The sequence below is a fragment of the Sebastes umbrosus genome, chromosome 20 (genome assembly GCF_015220745.1).
Source record: "Sebastes umbrosus isolate fSebUmb1 chromosome 20, fSebUmb1.pri, whole genome shotgun sequence".
NCBI lineage: Eukaryota > Metazoa > Chordata > Actinopteri > Perciformes > Sebastidae > Sebastes > Sebastes umbrosus.
The window spans coordinates 10,956,752-10,972,111 of NC_051288.1; the positions used below are offsets into that span (position 1 = coordinate 10,956,752).

General features: G+C 39.9%; 1 protein-coding gene across 2 annotated transcripts; it reads right to left on the reverse strand.

Moving 5' to 3' along the window:
- Positions 1–424: 424 nt before the first annotated feature.
- On the reverse strand, positions 425–14,062 carry mki67 (marker of proliferation Ki-67). 2 transcript variants are annotated; one of them, XM_037754952.1, is made up of 16 exons: positions 13,861–14,062; positions 12,334–12,436; positions 11,726–11,807; positions 9,954–10,069; positions 9,261–9,321; positions 9,072–9,147; positions 7,913–8,602; positions 7,544–7,776; positions 6,952–7,444; positions 6,709–6,824; positions 6,299–6,476; positions 6,061–6,195; positions 4,627–5,309; positions 4,304–4,349; positions 4,093–4,176; positions 425–3,773 (listed from the first exon to the last, which is right to left on the reverse strand). In XM_037754952.1, the coding sequence occupies exons 2-16, from the start codon at positions 12,420–12,422 to the stop codon at positions 682–684; spliced, it is 6,174 nt and encodes a 2,057-aa protein (XP_037610880.1). In that variant the 5' UTR covers positions 12,423–12,436; positions 13,861–14,062; the 3' UTR covers positions 425–681. The 2 variants fall into 2 exon arrangements, with proteins under 2 accessions (XP_037610880.1, XP_037610878.1); XM_037754950.1 differs by having other exon boundaries at positions 425–3,779.
- Positions 14,063–15,360: the final 1,298 nt, after the last annotated feature.

Here is a 15,360-nt window from a genome sequence, read left to right on the forward strand (position 1 = left end):
GTGGAGAATCAAAGCTTAATGTTTGTTTCACATTTTCTGCAAAAGCAGGCTTCTGTATGCATTATGGCTCAATCTTGGTTAAAAGCTTTGTGGAGTTTTCTTATAAATCTGTCCATTTACCAATTTACATTTGCCAGCCTCACTCTTTTACTTAGCCCTCTTAGAAAGTAGTGTATTACTTCCTGTGAATAAACCCCTTTTTATTTTTCCTGCACATGAAAGCAAATGTAATTTCATTTCCCTTTTCATTCTCATCTTCAAACGCCTCCTGTAACTGACAAAAATGCGACAATAGTAGAGCCCAGACACCAGAGTAGAAACTGTACCCAAAATAGGCTGAGGTGTATTACCATCTCAGTCATTTTAACCCCACATGTAGATGCACCAGAGAAATGTTTGGTACAAAAAGACAAATTCAGACACATTATTTCATTGTACAAAAAAAATTTAATAATCACTTTTTTCACCATAAAAATATTTGTAAAACCAGCAATGACCAACATACAACTTGTCACAAATGAAATGGTTAATACAAGATTCCCTGCGGTATTGAAAAAAAAGCAGTGCTTAATTTTCAGTTTAGAAAACGACTTTCTAAAATGCAATACAACCTAATAAAAACACCAAGTACAAAAAGGAAAAGGTCATAAGGATTAAGAATATATATATACACAAATGCCTTTATTTCTTTGCCGTTCTTCCTCGTCGTGTTTTCGGCTGAGCGTCAGCCTCGACACTTTCCACCTCTGCTTTGTCAGCGACCTTTGCCCCTCGCCTGGCTCTCTTGACGGGCTGAGCTTCAACAACGTTGTCTGAGAGATCCGTCTCTTCAGTTTTGTCGGCCTCCTTGCTCTCAGTGTCGACTTGGCCTCCAAGTTTTGCCTTCCTACCTCGAACTGCCTTTACAGGTGTTGCTTTTAGAATCTCAACGTCTTCCAAGTCTGCTTTCCAATTGACAGCTTTTTTAGACGTTTTTGTGTCTTCTACCACAGCACTGCTTGAATCAGCTGTGGGCTTTGCTGCTGCCTGCCTCCCCTTTTTGGCTGGCTTTACTGGAGTTGACACAGGCTCTGAAACCAGGACTGTGGATTCTGCGTTCGTCTCTTCACCTGCTGCACCTCGACGGACTCTCTTGGCTGGAACAGCTTCTGAAACCTTGCTTTTCACAGCAGTTTTGGCCCCCCGTGCCCTGCTTTGCTTAATAACTGGAGTGTCTGGTTCATTCTTCTCTTCAGTCTCCAGCTCTTCAGGTTTTTCCTCTGGTACTACAGCAGTGACCGCATCCTCTTCAGTAGCTTGTTTTCCTCTTCTACCCCGTTTGAGTTTGTCTGTGGCGCTGACGGCAGGGACCTCTTCGACAGGGGTTTCACTCTCAGGATCTTGTTTAGCTTTCCGCCCTCCTCTCTTGGGTTTTGTAGCCTGTTCAGTCATTTTCACTGGTTCAGCAACTACTGGAGCTTCAGCCTCCTCTGGGACAACCGTTTCAACAGCTTTGACTTCTTCTTCTCTTGGTTCTACTTGGTTTGGCTCTGCCTTCCTGGTTCTCCTTAATTTTGTAGCCGGCTCCTGGGATTTAATGGTCTCGACTGAAGTAGACTTTTCTTCTTCCTGTTTGGCATTTCTTCCCCTCCTAGCCCTGACTGGAGGCTGAGACTGCTGCTTGGTTTCCACAGCGACGACCGCATCTTCTGCCACCTCATTTTGTTCAACAGTATCAGGTTTGGCCTTTCTCCCTCTTTTGGGTTTTCCAAGAGCAGGAATGGACTTTTGGAGTTGAGCGTCTTCTGTTGGAGGCTCGTCATTCACAGCTTCATTGTTCTCTGGCTCTGGTTGAGGGAGCTCAACAGGTGTTTGTTTAGTTTTCCTCCCTCTGACGGGCTTCACGACAGCTTCCTCAGCAGGGGGTGCAGAATCATTTTCTTTTACTGGAGATGTCTGGTCACTCACAGCTTCAAAGGGAACCTCAGTCACCAGTGCCTCCACAACTTTCTCTGGTTCCATTTCAGGTTGATCATCAGAGGGGCTTTCTTGAGACTTTGCATTTCTGCCTCTTGTTGTTTTTCTAACAGCGGGTGGTGCTGCAGCTTCAGTTTTCTTCCCTCTTCTTCCTCTGACCGGAGCAGGGATGACAAGTTCTTCAGAGTGTTCTGCTGCCTCCTGTTTATCATCAGCTGATTTAGACTCCACTGGTTTTGCCCTTTTGCCTCGACCAGGTTTCTTCTGAACGACAGCTGCAACCATTTCTGAGACTTCGCAAGTTGCCGTCTCCACTTCAGGCAGGCTCTCGGTTACAGGAGCCTGGGGAGTAGTTTCCATTCTCTCAGGTTCTGGTACCATTTCAGTTTTAACCTCTTGGACGATTTCAGCTTGATCTCCAGAAGCTTGATTTTGCTCTGCCTTCCTGGTTCTTCTTAATTTTGTAGCGGGCTCCTGGGATTTAGTAGTCTCAACTGATTCTTCTTCCTGTTTGGCATTTCTTCCCCTCTTAGCCCTGACTGGAGGCTGAGACTGCTGCTTGGTCTCCACAGCGACGACTGCGTCTTCTGCCACCTCATTTTGTTCAACAGTATCAGGTTTGGTCTTTCTCCCTCTTTTGGGTTTTCCAAGAGCAGGAATGGACTGTTCAGGTTGAGCATCACTCGCAACTTCATTTTTTTCCGGCTCTGGCTCAACAGGTGTTTGTTTAGTTTTCCTCCCTCTGACAGGCTTCACGACAGCTTCCTCTGCAGGGGGTGCATTTTCTTTTACTGGAGACGTCTGATCACTCACAGCTTCAGAGGGAACCTCAGTCACCAGTGTTTCCACAGTTTTCTCTGGTTCGATTTCAGGTTGATCATCAGAGGTGCTTTCTTGAGACTTTGCATTTTTGCCTCTTGTTGGTTTTCTAACAGCGGGTGGTGCTGCAGCTTCAGTTTTCTTGCCTCTTCTTCCTCTGACTGGAGCAGGGATGACAAGTTCTTCAGAGTGTTCTGCTGCCTCCTGTTTATCATCAGCTGCTTTAGACTCCACTGGTTTTGCCCTTCTGCCTCGACCAAGTTTCTTCTCATGGACAGGATTTGTGGCAGTTGTGTCCATTTCTGTGACGTTGCCAGTAGTAGTCTCCTCTTTAGGTTGTTCTTCAGATACGTCCTCATCTACTGTGTCCACTTTAGGCTGTTCTTCAGATACGTCCTCATCTACTGTGTCCACTTTAGGCTGTTCTTCAGATACGTCCTCATCTACTGTGTCCACTTTAGGCTGTTCTTCAGATACGTCCTCATCTATTGTGTCCACTTTAGGCTGTTCTTCAGATACGTCCTCATCTACTGTGTCCACTTTAGGCTGTTCTTCAGATACGTCCTCATCTACGTTGTCCACTTTAGGCTGTTCTTTAGATACACCCACATCTACGGTGTCCACTTCGGGCTGTTTTTCAGATAACTTCTCATCTGCTGTGTCCTCTTTGGGTTGTTCTTCAGACACATCCTCATTTGCTGTCTCCACTTTAGGCTGTTCTTCAGACACGTCCTCATCTACAGTGTCCACTTTAGGTTGTTCTTCAGATACGTCCTCATTTACTGTGTCCACTTTAGGTTGTTCTTCAGACACATCCTCTACTGTGTCCACTTTAGGCTGTTCTTCGGACACACCCTCATCTACTGTGTCCAATTTAGTTTGTTCCACAGATAAATTGTCCTCTACAGCTGCAGTTTCCACGACATCTAATGATTCATCATCATCGTGCCCACTTGTCTCCTCCTTTAAGTGGTCATCAACGACAACTTCATTTGCATCTGCTTCTAAAATAAGACAAAGAAATATATACAAAAATAAGAAAAATACAGGAAAAATTAGTTGTGGTAGTTTTTAGCTGTTGAAATATTTATTATTAATAATACAAGTATTTTTGTGCCATGATTCTTTCAGATAGTCCGACTTCTATTAGGACAAAAATTACTTTAAAAATGGTTATAGTTTTTAGAGCAGACTTTGTATATCGTAAGGTATATCAATACGCAGAATTTCCACGTTTCAGAAAACAAATCTCTCAAAGCCCAAGTTTTCAGGTTAAAGTAACAAACCAATTAAAGGGATAAATATTAGTCAACATACCTTTTTCCATGTCAACTTGGGGAACATCATCAACGACATCTGATGGCACATCATCTTGTTGCTCCTTGGGGGCAAAGTCTAGTTCTATACAAGGAGAGAAGACAATTAAAACCATAAAAATAATCAGCTCATCAATGTAATTTAGCTTACATAATCACTAATGTAATTTATTATTCATCTAACATTATTCTTATCGCACCTAAGAACCAACCTTTTGCTACGTCTTCATCACAATCCAGAGGCGTTTGATCGGCAATCTGTTAAAAAAAAAGAGAAAAGAGAAAAAAAAACAATGAGCAGTCACTTTGACAGATTACATTTCACAGATTTTAGTCTAAACTTAAAATAAGCCTCAATGTCCAGTGTTTTATCAATGAAAGGATAAACTGCAAATACAGCTTGCTCAACTGTGAGTACCTGACACTCTTAATAAAAATGTTTGTTTTTCATATTCGACCAAATGACTTCCTGTAATGTGAAAGAGATTTACAATCCTAATAAAAAGCCTTTTGCAGTGTTCAGTTCATTGTTTACCTCATGTGTCTCCAGTTGTCCTGTGGGTTCAGTCACTGGCTCCTCCATGAGCTCTTGAAGTCCCTCAATGCCTTCCACTGGTGCAGACTGCTGTTGTGGGGTCTCACAAATTGTCTCAACTTCAGTGAGGCACTCTTGTTGTTCAGGCGTCTGTTTGGGAGTTGTCAGAAGTTCCACTTTGATGTCCTCTACAGGTTCAGCCCCCCGTCTTGGAGTCTCCATCATCCTCTTCACTCCAGTGAGACACTCCTGTTGTTCTGGCTTCTGCTTAGGAGTTTTCAAAATCTTCCCTCTCAGGTCCTCAACAGGCTCGGCTTTCTGTCTTGGCGTCTTCATGATCCTCTTCACTCCAGTGAGACACTCCTGTTGTTCTGGTTTCTGCTTAGGAGTTTTCAAAATCTTCGCTCTCAGGTCCTCAACAGCTTCAGCCTTCTGTCTTGGCGTCTTCATGATCTTCTTCCCTCCAGTGAGACACTCTGGCAATTCTGGTTTCTGTTTGGGAGTTGTTACAGAGGTCGTCTTCAAATCTGGGCACTGCTGTTCGCTAGAATCATCCAGGGCAGGGGTGTCACTGACAAAGCTGGACTCTTGATCATCATCAAGGAGGCGTTGGACTGCCTCACTGTTGTAGCTTCGGTCTTTTACTGCAGACGAAACACTCAGTGGAGACACCATCATCTCACCTGTAAAATAAGTCACATTTTTTAACACCTAATTACCTAATAGGCTTAATCTCACAAACCCCTTATTAGGGAACCGGTGCTAAATTAACAAAGACCAGAGCATTTATAATCTCTGACGTTTTGGTGTAATTTCTTATCACCTCTGCTCTCTCAATACACCTGTTCAACAAACATAAACCTGTAAACCTGTAGAAAAGTGTTTGTTTAGCTTAGTTTGCCACGTATCTTAGTAAACTGATCTGCTGGCTGAGACAAAGCAGCCCCTCCTTTTTACCAGCGGTACCTGCATCAGTGAAGGACAGGAACAAGGACCGATACCGACAGATGTCTGTGTTCTTCATTCTCTCTCAACTTCACTAAGGAATATGATTTATTTTATTGACATGTTAGATTTGTTTCCAGTGTGATTATTGAGTATATATAGTGACTTTGTTTTTCTAAACATGACTGTTGCTGCTCTAAAACAACATTTAGTTATTTTTAAAATATAAATACATTCTACTTTTGTTCTGAATTTATTCTTCTTCTTTTTTTTTTTTTTTAAATAGTATATTAAAAAGCAATTAATTAGTTATGAAAAAGAACCGATAAAGAGTATCCATAAAAGAACCGAACCGTTAAGGAGTATTGATACGAGTGGTAGTATAGATTATATCCTAACGATACCCATCCCTACCCCTTAGTGATTTTGCAGAAAACAAACGTCATGCTTTGGTTCTCTCCCAGTAAACAATCACACCACACACTGTACCTGGCTCCTCTGGTGTGTTCAACACTGATGGTTCCACCACAGATGTGCCCGCTGGCGTCTTTGCAGCATTGTTCTCATTGATTACAGATCTCCCCTTCCTTGGGTTTACAGGAGTCTTTAACATTTCAGAAATTCCTGAAAACACAACACACAATATAAGCAGATGCAATATTGAAGTCCAAATTACATCACCAAAAACAATTGTTCTCATTTGTTGGGATGGAAAATGGGTAATTACCAGTCAAGTCCTCGTCCATTTTCATGTTCTTTTTAAAGAGCGCAACATTGGTGACCAATTTTGGTGCGGCACCAGTTGGATGTACAACTGTTAGTTTGTGAGCTCTGCCCACAACGATGGTAACCGGTGAATCTGCATGTCCAGTGCTGACGAGGCCTTTGAGTTTCATTGCAGGGGTCTGAGAAGATTGAGAAAGACGTGGTCACTGTAGTTTGTTTTAAATGATAACCATGCTAACATCACAACAAGATATAAATCCATTACAGTAACAGCTGACGTGCAGTATGAGTAAACTTAATAATTTAAGTCCTTTGATTAAAACCAGTCAAACAAGTTATGGTTGTTGCAAGACTAGAAAAAAAACATCTAATTGTTACAATGATGTAAATGTAACCAGTATTTTACTTTACCTGTGGTTTGGACACAGTCTTCTTCGTTGTCTTTTTGGTGACTGTTTTTTTAGCTGGAGCTGCCACTTGAGCCTTAGTTTGTCCAAATCTCACAATGTCTGCCCAGGAATTTTTGACTGAAAGGAGACACACAAAAAAGAAAATATGCAACATAAATAAATAAAAAGGCGAGGCCCCGAGCAAACTACAGATCATCAAAAATCAGGAAATATTTTATAATAGTCGAAGTCAACTGAAACATACCTTTCATAGATGCCCGTGAAATGCCACTTCTTCTGCGTATTACTTTTGCAGTGCTTGGAGTCTCCCGTGAGGTGCTCTTCCTCCTCTGGGTTATTTTAGGTGATTCAGTGACTGAAGGCAACTGGTCAGAAACATCAACTTCTGCGATTGGAGACGGTGTGGTGATGTGTGACACAGAGAAGCGCCCTTGTACTTTGGGAGTCTGGACAGTGGGAGACCTTCCCCTTGCAGGAGATGGACTCTTGGATTTTGGTGTCTTCTTCGCAGTAGTTGCAGCCTTGGGAGAGGGGGTCCTGGGTTTTGGTGACGTCTTCGCAGTAGTTGCAGCCTTGGGAGAGGGGGTCCTGGGTTTTGGCGACTTCTTTGCAGGAGTTGCAGCCTTGGGAGAGGGGGATCTGGATTTCGGTGTTGTCTTTCCAGGTGTTGGGGTCTTAGGAGACGCATTCTTGGAACTCGGTGACTTCTTAGGTGATGGAGTCCTCATTTTTTTCTCCTACAAGAAACATACATTTTAAATAAGATTATATGATGGATAACAATTCTAAATGTTGTGTCAAACTACTAGAGTCATCATCCTCCACTAAATGCTTACCTGTAGCAAGCCAATGACTGATGCTCGTCTCAGCAGTGACTGATTGGGTTTAGACACAACCAAGCTTCTCCGTGGACTGGCCCCTTTGCATAGTGGAGAGTCAGGAGGCAGACGTTTGTCAAATAACTCAGGACACAGGAAACCTCCAAAGGAAACCCGCTTCCTCTTTATTTTTGGTGCGGGCAGGTCAGCCCCGAGTTCTTCACTTTTGCGTTTTTTGGACGTCTCTTTCACTAAGAAATTAATTTAAAACATGATTGTACGTCAGTAACAAATATGTTAACATAACATGCTTGAATAATTACTGTACTCTGGTTGACACACTTAACAAATTCAAAGAAATAATGGATGGATTAAAATATTTATTACCTTTTTCTACTTTCCCAGAGTTCCTTGGTGATGCCTTTCGAAGACCATCTGTTTTGGGAGAAGTAGCTGCTTGCTCTTCTTGTTCCTCAGTCACCGCAGGTTTGGCCTCCTTGCTTCTCCGTCTCACTGGTGGCGTTGCGGAAATTTGCTCAATAACCTCACCTGCAGTAAACCTCTTGGGGGGTGTACGGCTTCTCTTCTGGGGGGAAGTCGCTTCAGACTTGGCAGCATTTTCATCTTCAGGTTTGGCAGCATTTTCAGCTTCAGATTTGGCCATCTCAGTAGAAGGAACCTGGAAGGACCTCCTCTGCTTCTTAACAGACTTCGGGGTCCCGTTGCTTACATTTTCAGCCTCCCCCTTGGTTTCATCAGCCACAGGAGGGACTATAGCTTCATCCTTCTTAGGAGTGCTTTTGTCTTCTGTGGAAATGACGGGTTTTCCATCATTTTTCCTGACTGAATAAGGCTTTGGAGTGCAAAACCTTGAGGTAGGTGTTTGAAGCACGCTGGCAGAAGATTTCCGAGGGGTCTTGACATCCAGGGATTGTTTGATCATTTGATACAGATCGCTGAAGGGTGAAGCGGTCTTGCTCTGCAGCAGGCTATCATCCCCCTTAGCCTCCACCTCCACAGTCTTCTCCAGGGATCGCTGGATGTTGTCATTGTTAGTTCCATCTTTCAGATGAGGGTCTACAAATGAGCAAAAAAACAGACCTTTAACATAAAAAGGCTTGTATACTTATAGCGTAAATAAAATTAAAACAACAAACAAGTGTTAGACTAGAAACCGGAGAAAAACTGCACACACCAAATCTCTATAAACTGAACAGATTGGGTTGGGGACAGGGTTAGAGTAGGGCTACAAAATTTTTTTTTACTGATGTGTCCTATGTTTCATCGGCCAAGCTAAATATGAAAACAATTATTGCAAAGACTTGTATACTATTCTGTTTCATGGTTCTGTACTTCAAATTCACAGCAATGATTTGTATCTCCATTTTTCAAAACATTTCACATCAATTTTATTCTATCATGTTTAATCACTTGCAACAGAAATACCAATTCTGGGAATGCACACTGTGTTAATTTCGCAACATTATCTTCAAATATAGCACTCTAAAATGGCTAATTCAGAAGAACCACCATCACAAAGTCTCACCTGTGGACACTTCAGGGATCTTTTTTTCTCCAGTTTCAGTGGCAACTGTGTCCCCCACTTGCTGATCTTGAAGAACCTAGGCATGAGACATTTTTATCAACACATTTATGGGATAATCAAATTAATCAGGAGTGTAGGCAATTTCAAGACGCTGGGAAGGCTGCAATGCTCTAAAAGATCATTAATTACTTTGACGGTTTCAGTTTTGGCAGGTCTCTTCTTTGGTGTGGGTGGTGGAGGGGCCTCAAACCTGAAATGAAAAATCAGCAAGAAAATGTAGGCAAGACCTCACATCTGTCATGAAAATGGTAACATCTGGGAAACGGAACCATGGGTTGCTCATTTTCATTGCCTCCGGTATGTGTGCTCTTTAAATACATTCTGCCTGTACTTAGATTTTATGTGCTCTTGGAAGCACTGGTGAATTTGAGGAGAGGTGAAACCATGAATAAAACCAAACATGATGAGTGTGGGGCCACATTACTGTAAAACTCTTGTAGAGACAGTAGAAACAGCCTTTGCAGCTTGCGAGAGAGATATCTAAATGGCACATTAATTATGGAAATGAAATGGCGTGAGGTTTGGTGGTAGCAGATTATGCTCAAATCTTTCAGTTAACTGAGTGGATGGTGAAATTCAGATGCATGTTGTTCTGTTCTGGGGGCATTACCTTCTTGCAAAAGTAAACACACTGTACAAAGTGTAGCAACCACTGATTTTTGATGTTAATGTATGGCATGTTTGCATTATCATTTGTCGATAAAATGTGTGCACTTGAAGATCATATTATTACTAAAGGGCAGATGCTGACACAAACAAATTTTTCTGGGTACATTGGAAGCCAAAAGTCTGAGGCTACAAAATGTTCCCTTTATTACTCACCTGAAAGAACGATCAAATACAGTTATCACATCTCCATGCTTCAAACACTCAGACTGCAGCAAAGTCTCTCCGTTGACACGAGTTGGACACGAAGAGCTCAAATTTGTCAAAATGACCTGGGAGAGACAAACAAACAAACAAACAAACATCACCTCAAACACTGTCTGTCAAAGTGGCTTAAAGCAGAACACCAGTGTCAGCTAAGCATTTACTTCCATCTAGGTCAAGATTACTCGCAGTGAATTCAGAAGTGATTTAAATATCTACAAAATGAACATTGTGATGATCAAAATATGAAGATTAATGTGACTCTTCAATAACAATTCCTCAATGTCGTAGATATCCTATTAAAAGGGGACCGGTTATGCTTTTTCCCTTTCCTTTAGTTTTTTATACAGTTTTTTTGTGCATGTAAAAGGTCTGCAAAGTTACAAAGCCCAAAGTCCACACCGAAGGGAGTTACTCTCCCCCACAGAAACACTGCTCCTGAACTGTCTGAAACGCCTTGATTGAAGTCCCGCCTTTTCTTACGTAACGTGGTGATGTCATCAAGTAACACATCTGCATAACAGCTAGTTTGCCACACCTTCAAACAAAGCTAGTTAGAGCGGAGTCTGGTTCAGTTGACCAATCACAACAGTGGACCAGCTGACCAATCAGAGCAGACTGGGCTTTACGGGAGGGCAGGGCGGGAGATCAAATAGAGTGTTTCAAACAGAGGGTGAAAAGAGGTAGGGATGCAGTGATCTGACCTTTTCAGACCCGATACCAAAACTTGGGCTTTGGGTATTGGCCGATACCGAGTACCGATCCAATACCAGTGTTTAATTAATAAGATGTAAGCCTTACTGTGTGGAAGTGACTGTGATCATTCTTTTATATGTAAGGCAACCTCAGGCTTGACTTAAACACTGCTTTTCTAATAAATAAATACATAGATATAAATTTACTGAATTGATATTTATTATAAAAATAATAAATTGCACGACAGCAACTTGGTAAAAAAAATCTTAAAAATGAACAGGAATTACAATTCGAGTGTAAACCTTTTTAAAGCAGCAACAAATTGGTCAAAACTTTAAATTAATTAATTAATTGAATAGAACAGCCCCACCCATATCCGATCCAGCTATTTGAGCCAGTATCAACCCGACATCGGTATACCCCTAAAAAGAGGTGCAGCAGCACAGCTGGTATGAGAAAAGTAAAGCGTTTTTTGAAAATGAAAGCATGTTAACATTCGGTGTGTACGAAAATATTGGAAAAAAACGAATATTGCGATATTATGTTGTGATACTGTATCGATTCTCAAAAACAATATTAATTTTTAATTAATAGTTTACAGTTTAGTCAATACTTTTTTCATTTTCAAAGCGATGCGCCCTCTCAGTGTATGTCAAAGTAGTGCTATGATGTTGGATTTTACAGGGACTGTGATAAATGCAAATGCAGATCATACTGTTCTGATTGCATTAAAAAAAAGATTTTATGCATATGGTGGTGTGTAATTTATACTATGACAGTTTTCCTAAAATTAGAAAAAAAAAGAAATCGGAATATATCGCCTTACTTACAGTATCGCAATATATTGAATCATAACCCCTGTATCGTGATACTAATCGTATTGCCAGGTTCTTGCCAATACACAGCCCTAGTAAACATGTTCTAGTAGAAACCCAAAATGTGTGTATGCACCTGAAAATAAGCACAATAGGTCGTCTTTAAGGTGAAACACTGCGACAATGTGGTCATGTTCAAAAATGTGTCATTACCTCTTTATTTTCATTCAAGGCAATTCTGCAATGCTCCTTGGAGACTTGAGGAAGCTGGATACGAATATCGCACTCAGAACTCCTGTAAGACCACAAAGAAACAAACGTGTCAATAAAAGAGACATGTTAGGTGGAATGTAACTAGGTTTGCATGCAAGTGGTGCTTGTTCGTAAGGAGTGAATTAAATGCCCTGTGGTCTAAAAGTAAAGTATACACACATATATATATACATCAATACACACATCAATAAAGTAATTGATAAGATCAATAAAGTTACTATCTATCTATCTATCTATCTATCTATCTATCTATCTATCTATCTATCTATCTATCTATCTATCTATCTATCTATCAGATTCTGACGTCACCAGCAAATGGCCCGCCTCCAGACCAAAGTTTTTTTTTATAGCACATCCGTCCATGAGCTACACATAGTAAATGTTGGCTCCAACATAACATGTGCTTTCTAAAGACATGTGTCTTAATAGAAAACTAGTGCAATTAAGATGAAAGAGAAAAGAGGAGATTTATATGACATATATGAAATTAACACATCACATGACAAACTAACATTATAGCCACCAAAATGCATTTTTATTGATCTCACCTTCCAAACAAGCATGTTGCAGTGAGAGGCAACTCTGTCCCTTCTCCTCCACTCCTCTTTATCACGACTAATTTACCATGCAGTGGCATTTTCGTAACGTTACCTGGGAACATTAAGCAAAACACAAGTGTCAAAAAGTGTACAGAGTGCTAGCTAGCTAAACAACAACTGGTTAAGGTTAGGTATACAAAAGGAGAATGTAAGTTAACATTTTATAGTTAGAAAAAGAAGCCTCCCAGAAACACAAGTGTCTGCGAGAAACCACCATTTATATGCTTAACGATATGTCTAGAACAGGGGTCAGCAGCCTTTACTATCAAAAGAGACATTTTAGGCAAAAACTAAAACAAAAAAATCTGTCTGGAGCCGCAAAACATTTGAGCATTGTGATGAAGGTAACACAGGTTATAGTCTAAGTATATAGTATATAAGTCTAATGCAGTGACCTAAATGCAAATGTACTATAGAGTTTTAGGGCCACATTGAGGGAAAAAACATCTGAGATTTACAGAATAAAGTCATAATTTTACGAGAAATAAAGGTGGTAATGAGAATAAAGTCACAACTTTAAAAGAAAAAAAAGTTGTAATATTAGGAGAATAAAATCATAACATTACAAGAAAAAAAGTTGTAATATTAGGAGAATAAAATCATAACATTACAAGAAAAAAAGTTGTGATATTAGGAGAATAAAATCATAACATTACAAGAAAAAAAGTTGTAATATTAGGAGAATAAAATCATAATATTACAAGAAAAAAAGTTGTGATATTAGGAGAATAAAATCATAACATTACAAGAAAAAAAGTTGTAATATTAGGAGAATAAAGTCATAACTTTACAAGAAAAAAAGAAAATAGCACGTAAAATTACTACTTTATAATATTCTGACTTTATTCTCATATTACAACTTTTTTCCCCATAAACCTATGACTTTATTCTCATAATATCACAACTTTTTTTCTCATAAACTTCTGACTTTATTCCTGATATCTCAGATTTATTGTTTTTCCTCAATGTGGCCCTAATACTCTGTTGTACCATAGACCTACAACAATGATAAATACAAATTAAAATGTAAACAAAAAACAGTTAGGCTATTCATTTCCATGTTTATAAATCCACAGGGAGCCACTGGAGAGGAGCTAAAGAGCCACATGTGGCTCCAGAGCTGCAGGTTGCTTAGAGACCCCTGTTCTAGTAACTTAACTACTTGACTTAGTTAGCTAATGATATATATTTGTCGGTTAACAGTTGACGCAATTCGTCGTTATGGTTACAGCTCGTTGTTATAGTGAGTAAGGTTAAAGTTAAAACACACCACGTGTAATGTCGCCACGATGGTAACATTATATTTTTTTGTTGTCAGAAACAGTTTGTCAACGTTTAATGACTACAAAACATGACTTTTCAGTGAAACGTGTAACGCTAAATTAGCTATAATTTAACCAACGTGTATGTGGCCTAACTACTACTGAGCACAGACAGCCTGGATAAACATGTGTACATTAAGCGTTATAGTCTTACCTGAAAGTCCTGCTCAAAGACACGTCAACTTCTGGAAATCCATAAACATCTACCTGGGATGTGGCTAAAAGGAATTGTACTATATTATCATATCAGACTAAAGGTACATTTGATATATCCTACCGTACCCTACAGTGTAACACCGACGAATGGCTAACGGATGCTACCTTACAGTCTTGGCCCACTGACGTCTCTCACCGCTTCCACATAGTAGTATCACTCCGCCACACACTACAAACACACAGTAACTTTTAGAAATACAAGGATTAACTGATGTTTTGTGATACCGAATAGGTGTTATTTATGTCACTACGTTTTAATCTTCTATTTTGTTCTCAATATCAAACTTAACTTGCATTTTTATTGACAGGGACTATTTTGTTTACGAATTTGGCGGAACAATCTCACTTCGGTGAAGGGACTCTGATTTGAAAATATTTGAAATTCCGCGCGAAGGATTGTGATTGGTTGTGACGTCACAAGTAGAACAGAGGGCGGGGCGTAATACTTTGAGTTTTTTCCTAGATAGCCCCTAATCACTGAGCTTTCTCATGAAAATAAGGTTTGGGCATTTCTAATTTTGTCCAGAGATTAAAAAAAGATATATGTATGTATATATACTGTATTATATATATATTTTAATCATTTATTTTCTTTTGGTTTCGTTTTTGTTCCCCCTATGCTCTACACATAAAAGGAAGGATAGCTGTATGTGTGTGTAGATATGTGTGCATGTGTACAGTATATGTGTTTAAGAGTAGATATATGTCATAAATGACCATCTAGCCTCATTCAATGTCAAACACACACCCATTATCCACATCACACACACACACACACACACACACACATTCTTCAACCTGCTCTTTTATCCCCTTGTGTTGTTTTTGTTTTGTTTTGTTTTTGTACTTTGTTATTTGTCTTTCTACGTAAAATATATTTTGGTATTTTTTATATATGTCCCTGCACATGTCTCCACTTGCTTTGTAATCACTTTATAACACAATAAAAAAAAGATATATGTTATACAAATTATAATTGTAATTCTCATTTTGTTTCAAACTTCTATAAGATTTGATAAAGATGGACCTATTTTCCAAACACCCAGCAGACTCCTTCAATGGATCTACAGACACGGACACAACTACATCCAGATTATCCGCTGTTTCATGGGTTTAACATACACAATGTAAGAGTATTGAGTAGTTATTATTTATTATATAAAGAAATAATTAATTGGAGAAAAAAAGCACAGGTATAAATCATAAAATTAATAAGGGCTGCATTCATGATGAGGAGCACCTTCAGTTCAATTTGTCAACACAAAGCGTCTGGGTCAGTCCTTCTTGCTGGTAGCCGTGAGGCTCCACAACCGAGGCTGACCCCCACATGAAAACTGCACTATCTGGACTATCTGGACTACCTGCATCTATTTGCACTATCTGCAACCACCTCTCCTAACCACTGGTGCACTTTAAACTTTAAACTTACTTTACACTA